The sequence below is a fragment of the Mustela putorius genome, unplaced genomic scaffold (assembly GCF_011764305.1).
Source record: "Mustela putorius furo isolate JIRA1106 unplaced genomic scaffold, ASM1176430v1.1 tig00003962_pilon_pilon_pilon, whole genome shotgun sequence".
Lineage (NCBI taxonomy): Eukaryota > Metazoa > Chordata > Mammalia > Carnivora > Mustelidae > Mustela > Mustela putorius.
Genome location: NW_025422106.1, coordinates 15634193 through 15648704, shown reverse-complemented (window position 1 = coordinate 15648704; position 14512 = coordinate 15634193). Strand labels below are relative to the sequence as shown.

At 50.8% G+C, this 14512-nt stretch overlaps 1 protein-coding gene across 4 annotated transcripts in view; it reads left to right on the top strand.

Annotated features, from left to right (window-relative positions):
• HNF1B (HNF1 homeobox B) overlaps positions 1-11638 on the top strand; it is a 51370-nt gene extending 39732 nt beyond the window's left edge. For all 4 annotated transcript variants that reach the window (XM_004747153.3, XM_004747152.3, XM_004747151.3 and 1 more), the window contains exons 7-9: positions 151-345; positions 2862-2980; positions 11457-11638. In XM_004747153.3, coding sequence (XP_004747210.1) covers positions 151-345; positions 2862-2980; positions 11457-11477 — 335 coding nt within the window. In that variant the 3' untranslated portion in view covers positions 11478-11638. The remainder of the gene's footprint in view (positions 1-150; positions 346-2861; positions 2981-11456) is intronic.
• The last annotated feature ends 2874 nt before the right edge of the window (positions 11639-14512 follow it).

Below are 14512 nucleotides of genomic sequence, written 5' to 3'. Positions count from 1 at the left end.
ATGGATCTATAAAACCATTTCCCAGGCAATCTCTCACTCAAGGCCCAGCCGTGCCGGGCGCATGGCAGGACTCTGTCGGTGACCATGCCGGGGCATTCGCCTCTCCGCGTCCCTGAAGCCACCTCTGATCTTTCCCTCTTGCTCCCACAGGCCTCAACACCTCCCAAGCACAGAGCGTCCCTGTCATCAACAGTGTGGCCGGCAGTCTGGCGGCCCTGCAGCCTGTCCAGTTCTCCCAGCAACTGCACAGCCCTCACCAGCAGCCCCTCATGCAGCAGAGCCCCGGCAGCCACATGACCCAACAGCCCTTCATGGCGGCCGTCACGCAGCTGCAGAATTCCCACAGTAAGGACATGGGGCGGAGTGGCAGGGGAGCTGAGGGAGTGGGGCGGGCACCACCAAGGGCCCTACGCAGCCCACCTCTGTCCTCTCTGGATCTGTACTTGCTTGGAAGTGAATTGATTTGGTCACTTTTCCCTACCTGTTATCAACCCAGACAATTCCTCAACATAACCCTTGTGTGGTCTGTGCCTTTTCTAGACCTACTCTCTACCTCCATGACTCCTGGGGGAGGTTTGAAGAGGACAGTTGAGCCTACGTGTAAAGGGGAGCTAGAGATAGAGAGCAGGGTTGGCACCCATGGACGATCTTGCTAGGCAACCACAGACCCTTTTCCCCATGAGCCTCAGCTTAGCCCTTTCAATCTAAAATTCCAGGTAGTCATTACCAAATGACAAGAGTAGGCATGCAGTTTGTGTTCTCTGAAACTGAAGAATCTTCTAGAATCCCCATGCTCTCCCGTTGACACACCTCAGACATCTCTAATCGAGAACCACGGACATAGATGGACAATACCACCTCCTTGCAATCTTGGATAAAGAATAGTAGTGCTGGGGCGCCTGGGTGGCTCAGTGGGTTAAGGCCTCTGCCTTCAGCTTAGGTCTTGGTCCCGGGGTCCTAGGATCGAGCCCCGCATGGGGCTCTCTGCTCAGCGGGGAGACTGCTTCCTCCCTTCTCTCTGCCGGGCTCTCTGCCTGCTTGTGATCTCTGTCTGTCAAATAAATAAAATCTTTAAAAAAAAGAATAGTGGTGCTTCTGCCGTTACCCGCCCCCCCACTCCCAGACTATTTCTCATGTCCTGTCTTTCAACCAGTTAGTTCCCACCCACTCCAGCCACTGTATCCCTGCCCTCTGTCCTGAGCCCCAGGCCCACAGCCAGCCCTCTGGCCAGATCAGGATACAGCCCCTGGCCTATAAGTTTGGCAGGGTCCCAGAGGAACACCCGAGAAGTCTCTGGAATAGAGTGATCATCTTGGAGTCAGACAAACATAAGATTTAAATCCTGCCTCTGAGGCTTACCAGCTGTGTAGCCATTGGTAGAGTTTCTTAGCCATTCTGAGCCTTAATTTCCTCATCCATAAAATGGAATGTAGAGAGGTTATGGAGACAAGATAAATAATGGAGAGTGATTATGGAGATGAAATAAGACTAGGTATGAACTGTATCTGGTAAACACAAGAGTTACAGAAATGCAGGTGATGATTTATTAAGGGACTTTTTAATAGGAGGCAGGAATGGGGAAGAGGGTTTTTGTTTCTCCCCTGGCTGCACAGCTCACCCTTCTTCTATCCTCGGGGCACTCTCCCCTCCTCAGGCCTGCAGAGCTGGTTTCCAAGCACCATCTCACATTCCAATCACATTTTTTTTATGTGGCTTCTGGAAAAATCTGCCATAACCTGTAGCAGAGTCTGGGACCGCACATACCCACTTTCCTTTCTGTTCGGGACCTGATAATATGCCCAGGCTTGTCGCTGCCCCCTGCCAGGCCCAGGTGGGACTGTCAGAGAGTGGTCCCTAGTACCTATGAACTGCAGAGGCCTAGTTGGGGGCCCCAGGACCAGGCAGCAGTCAGCCTCCCTCCACAGGAAGGACCGGCTGGAGTGGCAGGCAGTGACCTTTACCCCGTCACCCTCTAGAAGATGCTGTGGTGGATAGAATAGTCTGCTCCCTCCCTCACGGCCAAACAGCCCCATGCTTCTGTTAGCTGGTCATGTGACTTGGAATTTATATGAATCTAATGGATAAATCGCATGAGTCAAAAAGTTCTAGACTTGGTGAAACAAGTACTGGAAAAACTGAAAAATGAGTCACCTGCTCCTAAAGCTTTTATTTGATCTAGCCTCCCCTTGTCTGTCGTCCTTCATCTTCCTGTGACATCATAATATGACCTATGATGTCATTTTAGCGCAAATTGGAACGACCCAGAATTATACAATGAATTATACCCATGACTAATTATAATTATTAATCAATTTGTAATTGCTTTGCATAAGACCTGGCTCTTGAGTCATGGCAGATAGGATAAGCTTGTGCTGGCCAACTCGTTTATGTTTGCTGGCTACTTAGAACTTTTTCTGACTTACAATCTCTGATGCACCACATATGCCTAAGGCCCATTTGTTGATGTTAAGCATCTAACATTTAACTGAAAAGTCAGGAGAACAGAAGTGCCGTCCACTACTGTCAACAAGACGCTGGGCAAAGCTGTTTGTGTCTTGGGTACAAAGTACTTTCCATGTGATGTTTTCCAGTCTACAACAGCTATCATTCCCATTTTACAGATGAGGAAATTGAGGTGACGTGACTTAAGTGAGGAGCCAGAATTGAAACACATGGTCATTCTTTTGACCACATCAGGCTGCCTTCTGAAACATCACCAGCACCTGCCCCCTCTTCTCTGCCTCAGGACATAAGAGCTTATGGTGTGGGATGGGGGCGGGGTCTGTAGGTCTGTAGCTGTGTACATACCTGTGTGGTCATACCAAAGTGGTCTTGACTTTGTCTTCCCTCTGTTTCTCCAGTGTACACTCACAAGCAGGAACCCCCCCAGTATTCCCACACCTCCCGGTTTCCGTCTGCGATGGTGGTCACGGATACGAGCAGCATCAGTACGCTTACCAACATGTCCTCCAGTAAACAGGTAAGCGCTCAAAGGAAGTGTGGTGGGGGCCGCGACCCAGGCTAGTGATGTGCAGAGAGGGTGGCACGTGGGGCCTGAGCCTGGTCCTTCCCAGGCTCCTGGTTACTTGCTAAAGGAGTCCCTGAGGTCAGAGGCAAAGAAGATAGGCCACCTGCTAATAGGACTTTTTGCTCCCTCAGCTTCCCCAGCAAGAACACTAAATGACCAGGGCTTGATAATCCACTGAAGACTGGATTACACAGAGCCTTTAAGTATTGAGACTGAGTATTTCCCATGGATTGATCGGTGATCCATGGAAAAGGTGTTTCCAAGGGCAACTCAAGACAGTCACGCCCTCTAGAGCATTTCTTGCTTTGCAAAAGGGATGCCTGAGGCTTTTCCACAAATTAATCAATGGAAAAAAAGAGTATTAAGACCAATTACCCCATCCAGGACCCAGGCTGGACCCGGAACACTGCAAATTCCAGAGAGTGACCCAACTCTCCCAACCCATGGAGATTCCCAAGTGCACAGTCGGGCCTTCCAGGGGCCTGTGTTTACTTGGTGTTTTATCAAGAAATTTAGAATTTACTTCGCAGTGCACTAAAAGTGGGGAATCCAGAGGCTTCGTCACTCTTTCAGTGGGTGGCTGGTTCCCACCTCCAGGGAGAGCCAATGGAGCAGTAAACCCAACCAAAGACAGGGCTCATCCCTACGGCTTGTCCCTGCCATGGGACACGGAGAGTAAGGAAACAGGACAGGGTGTCTGAACACACACGACAGTTCCAGATTAATACAATAGGACCTTTTAGGAGCTGGGGTCTCTGCAGCGTGGGAACTGTTTGGCCTCTATTGATTACTAGATAAGTAGGTGACAGCCTTGAACTTCATGTCAGAGGCGCTCAGCAGGGTTTGGTCTTGTTGATGGTCTATTTTCTGAGTCCTGGGACTCAAACCTCCTCCAATGCCCTGTGCTGCCAAGTATGTGCTTTCATGGGCTCAGGTTCTCTGCTCTTCCCTTTGCCCACATCTCCTCTTGGTCCCACAGTATGGTAGAGCAGGTGGGTTCTATTCCTGGGTTTGCCCACCTTGACCTCTCTGAGCCCTCATTTCTTCACCTTTAAAAGGAGAGTCATAACATGGACTTGTCCTAGGGATTCGATGAGATCGTGTGGATTTAGGGTCCACACATGGCCTAGGCAGCTGGGCTCTGGAGTTGGGAGAGGGAGGAGGTGTGTGGGACTGGCTCTGCCACTCTTCTCTCACCCAATGGAAGATGAAAGGACACCCCCCGTGGCCCTGCCCTTCGACTCCCGTGCGATTTCCCACTCTTTGTAGTGAGCAGGGAAAACATTTATCTGTGCTCACAAATCTCAATCAGGGAACCAGCCATGCGCAGCAGCCCTGCTTGGGAATACCTTCCCCCTTTGAAAGGTTTATCAATCCATCTGCCACTTGGTCAGCCCTAGACAGGGCTCTGATTAATTATTCCTGTCTTTCCCAAGTTGACTTTGATGCTTGCTTGTTGAAACAAGCCCTCTGAATTCAGGAAATGGTCTCTTAATCAAAATTCTCCGAGACGCTCTCTGAGACGCGGCACTGGCCGAAGGCTTCTCCCCTCCGCTGGACAGAGTGGCCAGCCGACCTTGAAGCTGCACGAACAGCCCTCCAGAACCACCGGGAAGCTGTCCCAGTCCCTGGGTGGTTCAGGAGTCTGGCGGTAGCCTCATCTCTGGGGTGATGAGAAGGTTGTTCACATGTAGGATCAAACTGCACGGAGCCCTGTAGGTTTATACTTCTCGTGAACATATCATCATCTTTCTGTTGCAACTTCCCTGGTACAAAGGAATGAACTGAGGCTCAGAGAGGCAGAGTGACCTGCCCAAGGTCTCACAGCTGGTCAGTTCTAGAGCTGGACCTTCAGACTCTGGGCTTTGACTCTAAATCTTGGACTCCTTCCATTTAAGCAAGACTGGCCTTGCGATCTCCGTCTCAAAAACACCCAAGCCTTTGCTGCTATTGCAGTCTTTTTTTTTTTTTTTAAAGATTTTATTTATTTGACAGAGATCATAAGTAGGCTGAGAGGCAGGCAGAGAGAGAAGAGGAAGCGGGCTCCCCGCTGAGCAGAGAGCCCGATGTGGGGCTCGATCCCAGGACCCTGGGATCATGACCCGAGCCGAAGGCAGAGGCTTTAACCCACTGAGCCACCCAGGCGCCCCTGCTATCGCAGTCTTAACAGTCAGGAACAAGCATGAAATTCAGCCCCCGTAGGTATCCCAGTCAGTCAACTTTCTTCTTCCAAACTGAAGGAGAAGGGGGATGGGGAAGTGAGGGTAAAGGTACAGTCAGACAGAAAGAACCAAGGTAAAGAAAATTTTGTACCAAATCTGTTCCCCAGGCAAAGGATCAGAATGAATGCTGAAAGAGATGTGGTACAATCTTGCTTTTTCCTTGTCCTAAAGTATTATTTAACAAAACAAGTTTCAAGAACGTTGCTGGGAACTGGGCGGGGTGTAAGGACAGGAGGATTCCTTGGTCCCATATTTTAGGGGAACGGCTGGGTTCAATAGCTAAAAATCACAAGGCCAGACTTCAAATCTTTCGTAGACTGCTGTGTGCATGAAATGGGGCCATTAGGGTGCACAGATGCTCCAGGCCAAGGGACGCATCCTGGGTAGCCCTTCTTGAGAGGCATCACAGAATGCTGGGAAAAGCCAGCAGACTTGCATTCACCCCAGTCCCTTCCCCGCCCCACCACAGGACCTTGGGCAGTTAATTCATCCTGCAGGACCATTTCTGCATCTCTCATGGGGAAAATCCTAACCCCGTCTCACAGGATATTCACATGCCTAGAAGAATGGCTGGTACATGGTCAAGTACTCCACGTGCTAAGTCCTTCCCTCTTGCTGCTTTCCATCTGTGATCCTTTAGGAGATACCTTCTATCGACTCCTTCAAAATTTGACTCATTGCTTGGTCTACATGCTTCCCATTTTTATGCTGACTCACAGATGTGCTCTCATCCCTGGACTCCCAGACTCCCAGGAAAAAAGCAGATCGTGAAAGGACCTCTCAAAGCACCAGAGCCCTTTGTGCTTAGCCAAATGCCTGGACTATAGTAGATGTTCAGAAAATATAAATGGAGGAGTGAATGAATGAATGAATTCAGAGCTAGCATTTTTTGAGTGCCTCTCATTTGCATAGCAACAAGTGCTTCATCATTCTTATCTCTTCCCAGCTAAACCTCCGACCCATTCTGCAAGGTAGATATTTTTTACACCCAACCTGCAGAGCAAAACACTGCGGCTCAGAGGTGGGGAGGGATCTGGCCAAACTCACACAGATGATAAATCTGGAGCTGGACTCCCAGACTTTGGTCTTCTCTCTCCAAATCCATTCCACCACACTCATCTTCTCCTATCCCTTTTTCTTTTTTTTTTAAGGTTTTTTTTTTTTTTAATTTGACAGAGATCACAAGTAGGCAGAGGGGCAGGCAGAGAGAGAGGGGGAGGCAGGCTCCCCACTGAGCAGAGTCCCCCCCCCACCCTTACCCCCCCACCCCTGGCCCCGATGATGCGGGGCTAGATCCCAGAACCCTGAGATCATGACCTGAGCCGAAGGCAGAGGCTTTAACCCACTGAGCCACCCAGGCGCCTTTTTCAACACTCAGAAAAGTGACCCAGGTTTATGCAGGCATCAGGCTCCAGTGAGGATTTGAACTTGTATCTGATCTGGTCACAGTGTTTTCATTGTCAGGACAGACATGCCCTGGGGCCATGTGGATCACATTTCAGGAACCTCTGGGCTGGGTTGCTCTCACCTGCAGCTCCTGTAGCTCTGTGTGCCTCCCCCTCCTTCTCAACCCTGCGTACTGGCGAGCTACCATCTGAGTGGAGCTGTGCCCAAGCTCCTGTAAGACAGGGCCCTGCCAGTCTGGAACAGGACCGCAGCAAGCACTGACACGGGTTAGAACAAGTGTAGGCTGGCTGCCTGCCAAGTCCTGTTTCTGCAGCCTCTATACCCACTGCTCCACTTCCCAGTTTACAGAGAGGTCAGGAGAAGACCCCTTCCCCTCCCCCCTCCAGCTCCAGCTGGCACGGGTAGGTCAGGGGGCTGCTAAGGAGGAGGCAGACAGCCTCTTGTAAATCCTGGGCAGCTTCCCACGTTCCAGCCTCCTCCAGTGGTGGTCAGGCAGGAACTGTGTGATGATTCAGAGCACCAGCTTGGCATTCCTGAGATCCTACCATTTTCTACCTGTGTGACCTCGGGGAAAAGTCCTAGCCTCTCTGAGCGTCAGGTTCCTCGCCTGTAGTACGAAAATGATGGTTCCTCTTCCATGGGCTCATTAAAAAGACTAAACACGGTGTGTCTTGTAAGATACCTAGCTCAGTGCTTGGCTCAAAACCCCACACCCGTGGCGGCTGGGGCAAACTTGACCTTCCCTCGCTGGTAACCCTGAGTGTCTCTCAAGCTTTGGAAGGAAGACTATAAATGGCAAAGGGTATTTATTTTCCAATGGCCATACTCAGAAGGTAGAAGGAAGTCATCTTCCTTGTGTTGAGGAGCACAAACTTTTCTCGTGTGAGATTCTGGGCAAGTTACCTACAGTCTCTCTAGGCCTCAGTTCCTCTCATCAGTAAAACTGGAAGCATAATCATTACATACATACATACATACATACATACATACATACATTTATTTATTTATTTATTTGAAAGGGAGAGAAAGGCAGGGGAAGGCCAGTGGGAGAGGGAGAGTGAAGTTTAAGCAGGCTCCATACCTAGCGCAGAGCCTCACATGGGGCTTGATCTCATGAGCCTGAGTTCATGACCTGAGCCAGAATCAGGAGTCCGACGCTTAACTGACTGAGCCACCCATGTGCCCCATCATTACTTTTAATTAATAAAACCATAATGAATCTAATCTCATAAGAAGAGCAGTGAGTTATCTGTGTCCACTGTTTCTACCTGCTCAGCCCCAGTTCTGTCTTGAGGCTATTCCTGACAGTCATCGGTCCTCACATGACATTGGAGCATCTCCTGTCCAGCTCACTAGTACAGCCATGTTGTCAAACCAATGGGTAACTTTCCATCTCTGCCTCTGACATAGCTGATCACGCCTGCCTTTTGTCACTTGGATTTTAGGACAATGACCGTTCCTGGTCCTCCCCACCATGGCACTCGTCATTTCCATAGCTGGCAGCTTGTCTCCCCAACATTGAGTTGTTGGAGGACGCTCGCGCTCATTCCCTACTGTGCTCACTCCTGGGTGATTTCCAGTCCCTTGGCTTTGGATCGGGTGTCCACACTGATGGATCCAGTAGTTCTGTCTCCAGTACAGACCTCTGCCTTGAGTGCCCATTTGCAAATCTGCCGTATCTTTGACATGACAAGCCTCGCTAAAAGAGGAGCTCTTCATTTTGCCTCTACTTCTCCCTACTCAAACTGCTTCCTTGGGCTTCCCCATTTCCAAAAATGGTTCCAGTTGTGCAGGAATCCTGCAGAATGCATCCCACATCTGAGCGCTTCTCATTTCCCCACCAGTCCAGCCCCCTCCCTCACTGATTCCCTCCAGTGCCCCCAACTTCCCACTCCCACTCCTGCCCCACGATAGTAGTTATGGTCTGCTCACTACGCAGCAGCCAGAATTATCTCTTAAAGGGGGAAACCAGTCATGTCACCCCTGCCCTGACAAAGCTTTCCAGTAGCTTCCCATTGCAACCAAGCTGAAATGGAGGCTTCCTAGGCCCAGTATGATCAGCCCCTTGCAGACCCAACCCCCCTTCTTCTTCCAGCCAGCTGCAGCTGAGCCAGGATTGACGTGATTCTACTTCAGGGCTTCTGGTTTATGGTCTCTTCTGCCCTGAACACTCCATAATACACATCTTGGCATGCTTGTTCCCTCATCTCATTCAGCTCAAATGTCACCACTTCAAGGAGGCCCCTCCTGATTGCCCTGTGTAAATTATTCCCTTTTCCTTCAAATCAGCCTAACCTGTTATGTGTATTTTTTTTTAAGATTTTATTTATTTATTTGACAGAGTGAGACTCAGTGAGAGAGGGAACACAAGCAGGGGGAGTGGGAGAAGGAGAAGCAGGCTTCCCGCCGAGCAGGGAGCCCGATTTGGGGCTTGATCCCAGGACCACAGGATCATGACCTGAGCTGAAGGCAGGTGCTTAACAACTGAGCCACCCAGGCTCCCCTCGTGTATTTTTTCTACAGAGTGTTCATCTCCACCTGGAATTTTGTTTTATATATGCATGTACAATATAGATCCAGTACAAGGCTGAGTGTAAAGCCCCCACTTAGCGCAGAGCCCGGCACACAGTAGGACCTCAGGAAACATTAGCTCTTGCCATAGGCAATCAGCCCCTGTAGAGTGAGGACGTCCTTAACTGTCACCCCAGCTACCACCACCCCTTTCAGAGAGAGGGTCCCCTCAGAGATCCTCTGGCCAGGGCCTCCACGGGGCTGGCTGTGCCAGGCCTTGGTTCTGAGGGACCCCAGTGCACCCCTTATCAGCTGTTTGTGTTTAGACTCTGAAGGGGACAAATAACTCTAGTGCCTTTGACAACATTTAGGGCTCTGCCACCATTTTATTATGTGAGCAAACATTTGATAGCTGGGAAGCCCATCCCTAATGACAGGTCATAGAATCTCGCTGGCGTCTCCTTATCTGCCCTTCTTGTTTGCTCTTCTATTGAAACCTGCAAGGTCACAAGCCATTTTCTCTCTCCTCACCTGAAATCTGAAAATTGGAAAAAGGCTGATAGTGGGAAGTAAAGAGACTCAAAAGTGGGGGTGGGTGGTGGGAGGAAGAGGAGGCAAAGGGTATCAGAGGACCCTGACCAGGGCCTCAAGAATTTAAAAGGGCCAGAACATGTCCTCTCCAATGAATGCACAGCTCAGTGACAGAGGGCTCACGGGCTGGGGCGCCCTGCGCAGCCCAGTGTTAATTCTGAGCATGTCCCATGTGTTGGCTCACCTGACTCCCCAGCAGCCTCCATTTCACCAGATAGAAAACTGAGGCACAGAGAGAGTGCCACGACTAAGAACACGAAGCTAGGAGAAGACTTTTCATCTCTGAGCATACTAGAAAGAACACGTGCCCAAGGGTACCCAGAACCAGTTTTGAATCTGTCTCTACACTGTCCTGGTTCTGAAACTGTGGATGATTCGCTCTTGGAGCTTGTCTTCTTAATCTGTAAAATGGGCGTAATGGCAACCTTGTACAGGAGTATGGCTGGGAGCACTGGTTAATGAGATAATGTGAAAATAGGCCTTTAGTAGTAATAATAGGGGTGTGTGCATGTGTGTGCATGTGTGTGTGTGCACACGCACATTTATGCACATGTAAGCTCCTGAGTGTTGAAGGAACGGTCTTTTTTTTTTTTTCCCTTAAAGATTATTCATTTATTTGACAGAGAGAGAGAGATCACGAGTAGGCAGAGAGGCAGGCAGAGAGAGAGGGGGAAGCAGGCTCCCCGCTGAGCAAAGAGCCCGATGCAGGGCTCAATCCCAGGACCCTGAGATCATGACCTGAGCTGAAGGCAGAGGCTCAACCCACTGAGCCACCCAGGAGCCTTGAAGGAACAGTCTTTAGAGAAGGAGCCATTAAGCCAAAAGACAGAGAAGACTTTCCCTTTAGATGCCAAAACAAGTAAAAGGGAAGGAAGAGACAGAGGGAAGCAGGAAGGGTCTTCCTGGAGAGAAAAGGACGGGAATGATGTACCATGACAGCCGAAATGAATGAGGTCCAAGATTCTGGAAGGAGAGGCTGCCCCAGGAAGGGGCTGCATGACTCCTCTTGGTGGGTTTCTCCATCCGTTCTGGGGTCTCCTGCCCCGCCTCCCCGCCCACCTGGAAGTCTCGCATCAGAGTTCTTGTCTTAATAGGAACAAGCCTGTAGAAAGCACTTCACAGCTTCCCAAATGCCTTCCCTGATGGGTTGTTTGAGCAAGTGGCGATTTTCTCATGTGCTTAAGTAGATCGGCAGCTCTGGCCCAACCTGGGAGCTGTTTAGAAATGGCGGGTGCTTCGGCCCACCTCAAGCCCACTCAATCGGAATCCACCTTTTCACAGGCTCCCCAGCATTCATAGGGCCGTTAAAGTGTGGGGATCAGTGGTCTAGGGGACCCCTGCCCATAGAGGTGTTAGGAAGAGGACCCTTACTTCCACAAGAGGCAAGAGCTCCCATCCAGCTGCTGTTGCAACCACACACTCCCAGAAATAGAAGCTTGACTTGAGGACAAAGGTCAGCGAGTTATGACTATTTCAAGGTCTGCAGCAGTTTGCTGCTGCCTTCGAAGTGGCCGGGAAACCTGGCTCGGGAGTTTCCCTAAAGGGAGCGTGCTTCAGGACCAACGCTGGGGCACCGAGCGGGCACTGGGTCCTCAGCTCGCAGCGGGCTGAGCAGGGTCTCTGCTCCCCTGGACTAGCCAAAAGAGTGGCGTCCCTGCTGAATACACACCGCTGAGCTCTCTTTCCTTTCTCTGCAGTGCCCCCTCCAAGCCTGGTGATGCCCACCCATCACTTAAACTTTGTGCACAGCAACAAGGACCCTGTTTTCTACACCGTCCCCCTCCGGGCAGCTGTCACGGAAAAGGCCAGTGGCCTGACAAGCACCTTCGAGAGAGGTCCCTGCCTACCTGCCATCCTGCTGGCACCTCGGACAAGGACAGCCCGCTGGGAGGCGCAGCCCAGAGTGCAACTTCCCTCCCCTTCTATGCAGTATTGTCGCCATGCCTCTCCCAAGACGGCAGGTACTCCCATCCGGCCCACGGCTGGGAGGCGAGAAACCACGGAGGAGGAAGAGAGAACGCTGTCGTGACATCGCGCTCTTTCATCGAACAAACCGATGCGAAAAAAAAAACTTGAATCTGTTACTGAAATGAGGAGGACACGTGCTATTGAACTGAGCCAAACACACTGTAAATATCAGCAGCCTCCCGCACCGCCCCCAACCCCATCCCAGCTGATCTTGAGATTTCTTTTGAAGAAGTAAATTTCTCCAATGGGTGTAAACTATAACCTACTGTAATTAAGTGCAATTTCCCCTCCGCTCCCTCAGCCCGCCCCCAGCCCTGTATATAATACTGAAGTGTCTATTAGTTCTCTTTGTAAAGGTCGGAGTTGAATTTTCCAAGTGATTGGCCCCCTCTCCCCCCACCCCCCCTTGGAGGAATAGCCCCAGTCGGAAGTGAAAGCTCCTGCCCCTTTCCCTCAGGCCTGGACAGACACCAGGATGTTTGTGTGGGACTGACCGCCAGCTGACTCCCAATCTCCTGTTGTGGAGACACAGCTCTGGATCCTGGAGGGGCTGAACATGGCCTCAGACTAATATCCTAGCTTCCGGTGGGGCCCGGGGGTTCTGCCAGCCCACCACCGAGATACTGCAAGGCAGGAAAACTGGCTGCTTGATAGCACAGGAAAGCGTCACCCTCTCCGAAAGCCTCCCATTAAAACCATTTATTTTATCACTGCCCAGAGTCTCCTATCTCTGTCTCTGATGCTTCCTCTGCCAAGGTTCCACCAAGAACCCCTGGCCTCGACTCCCCTTGGAATTTTCCATGTGTTCCACTGGGCTCGTGGCTGCGTGTCCCAGTGTCTCCGTGCCGGCTGTACCACTAAGGTTAGCATTGATTCCCCCAACCAGCCTCCACAAGCCCCTCCACGGGGCTCTGGCCAGACTGGGAGGCAACACTTTGGTCATAGGTGAAGGTGAAGTCCTAGGTGAAGGTCATGGTGAAGGAACAGAGCCAGCTCTTGGTGACTCTTGGTCATAGGAACTGATAAAAAGCAGGAAGAATGGAAACCCTGTGGGTAACTTTTTCCGCCACCTCCTGACCATTCACCTTAGGCTTTCCTTCCTTCTGTAGAACCATTAGTCACTAGGAGAACGGGATCCTGTGAGTGTTGCCTCCTGCCTGGGTTTCCCCCTCTGGCAAGGACGCTAGTGAGCACAAACAGTCCAGAAAGTGAAAAGCCAACCCAGTGAAATCATAATCCAGTGTTGACTCCAGGAAGAAAGAGGATGTATCCATCCACTTCGCTGTGTCCTCTTGTACAGCGTAGACCCTACCCGCGTGTGGTTTCTTGCTTCTCGTCTGAGTATTTCCCAGGCAAGGTGTGGGCCAGGGAATTCTGCTGAGCAGGCCCTAAGCAACAGGTTTTTAAAAATCCCAGAGCAGGGGAAGATGCTTTTCACAGAGAGCTGTGCAGATTTAAGGAGAACCTACTCTGCTGGGTGCCCAGGACAGGGATGGCTAGATAGGGAAATGCCAACCTCCTCTGGTTCCTGGCTCCTCTAGACAATGTAATTGGAGCCAGAGGGGTCAAGAGAAAACTCAAGGCTGGGTAGAGAGGAGTGGGGGCCAAGGCCAAGCATCACAGGCCAAGAGAGACCAAGATCCCCTGTCACTAGCTGGGATGTCCTATTAGATGGCTCCTGGGAGTTTGAAGAACAGATTACAGGCCTCGAGCCCCAGCCTCAGCTGGAACCCTATATCAGGACTCATGTTGTTTCTGGGACAGCAAGTATCTGCATTTGACAGATTTAGATCTTGCATTGGTGCAATCACCCTGAGGACCCCCCCCCCTCCAGAAAGGCCTTATTCATCTAAGAGAATGGAGGCAGAGCTGGCGGCTGAGAGGAGCAAGGATGGATGGTTGGGGCATGTCTCTGGGGATTTTTCTAACCAAACCCTATAGAAACCAAGACACACAGGAAACAATGCTGGCAAGGTTAGCACCTCCCTTCTGAATAAAGCAGGGACCTCCTCCACTGGCTCTAAGCGGGGCACGGGGGTCACCACATAGTCTTGATGTGGAATTCTCCAAGCCGCACATTCACTTGCAACTGAAAACCCCCATTCTTCCTCCATTCCATCCATCCCATTCCACTGACATTTCCACGTTCTCTCCATATACCTGGAGCCTAGACTAACAGACCGATGGACCTCTTTTTTCCATGACCTGCTGTCATTTTCTAGGGTGAGCCCCGGGGAAGTAGATACCATTTTAACACCCATGGACAAGGAACAAAATCGGTAATGAAGACCTGCCTTAACCTATTCCATGCGGAACAGAGGAGTATCCCCCACCCGAAGCAGAGATAACTGGGGGGTTAGCTGCTAGATTCAGGTGGATAAGAACACAATGCAGACACCCAGGGAATCCCAGCTCTTGGCCCCCAGCTGGTGGGGGGGCAAGTCTTTGATATTCCTTTTGGAGCCAGAATGCCTTGATTAGAATCTCTAACGCCAGCTCTTAGCCTCATCCTCATTGTCCCCCTGCATAAAATTGAGTGATGATAATAGTTCCTCCTGTATAAGGTTGTTTGAGGAGTAAATGAGTGGATACCTGCCCAGCCCTTGGAGGCGTCTATGCCTGCTACATTGCCTTAGTATCCTGTCACCCCGCGGTGCCTTCTCCTGCAGGCTTCTGGGCTTTGTTGCTATTTCCAGATATTTCTTATCACAAATTTGATGCTTGGTCAAGAAAGCCACCAAATTCCTGGGAAACTGATGTTGTTCCTTTCTGTGGTACATGGCAA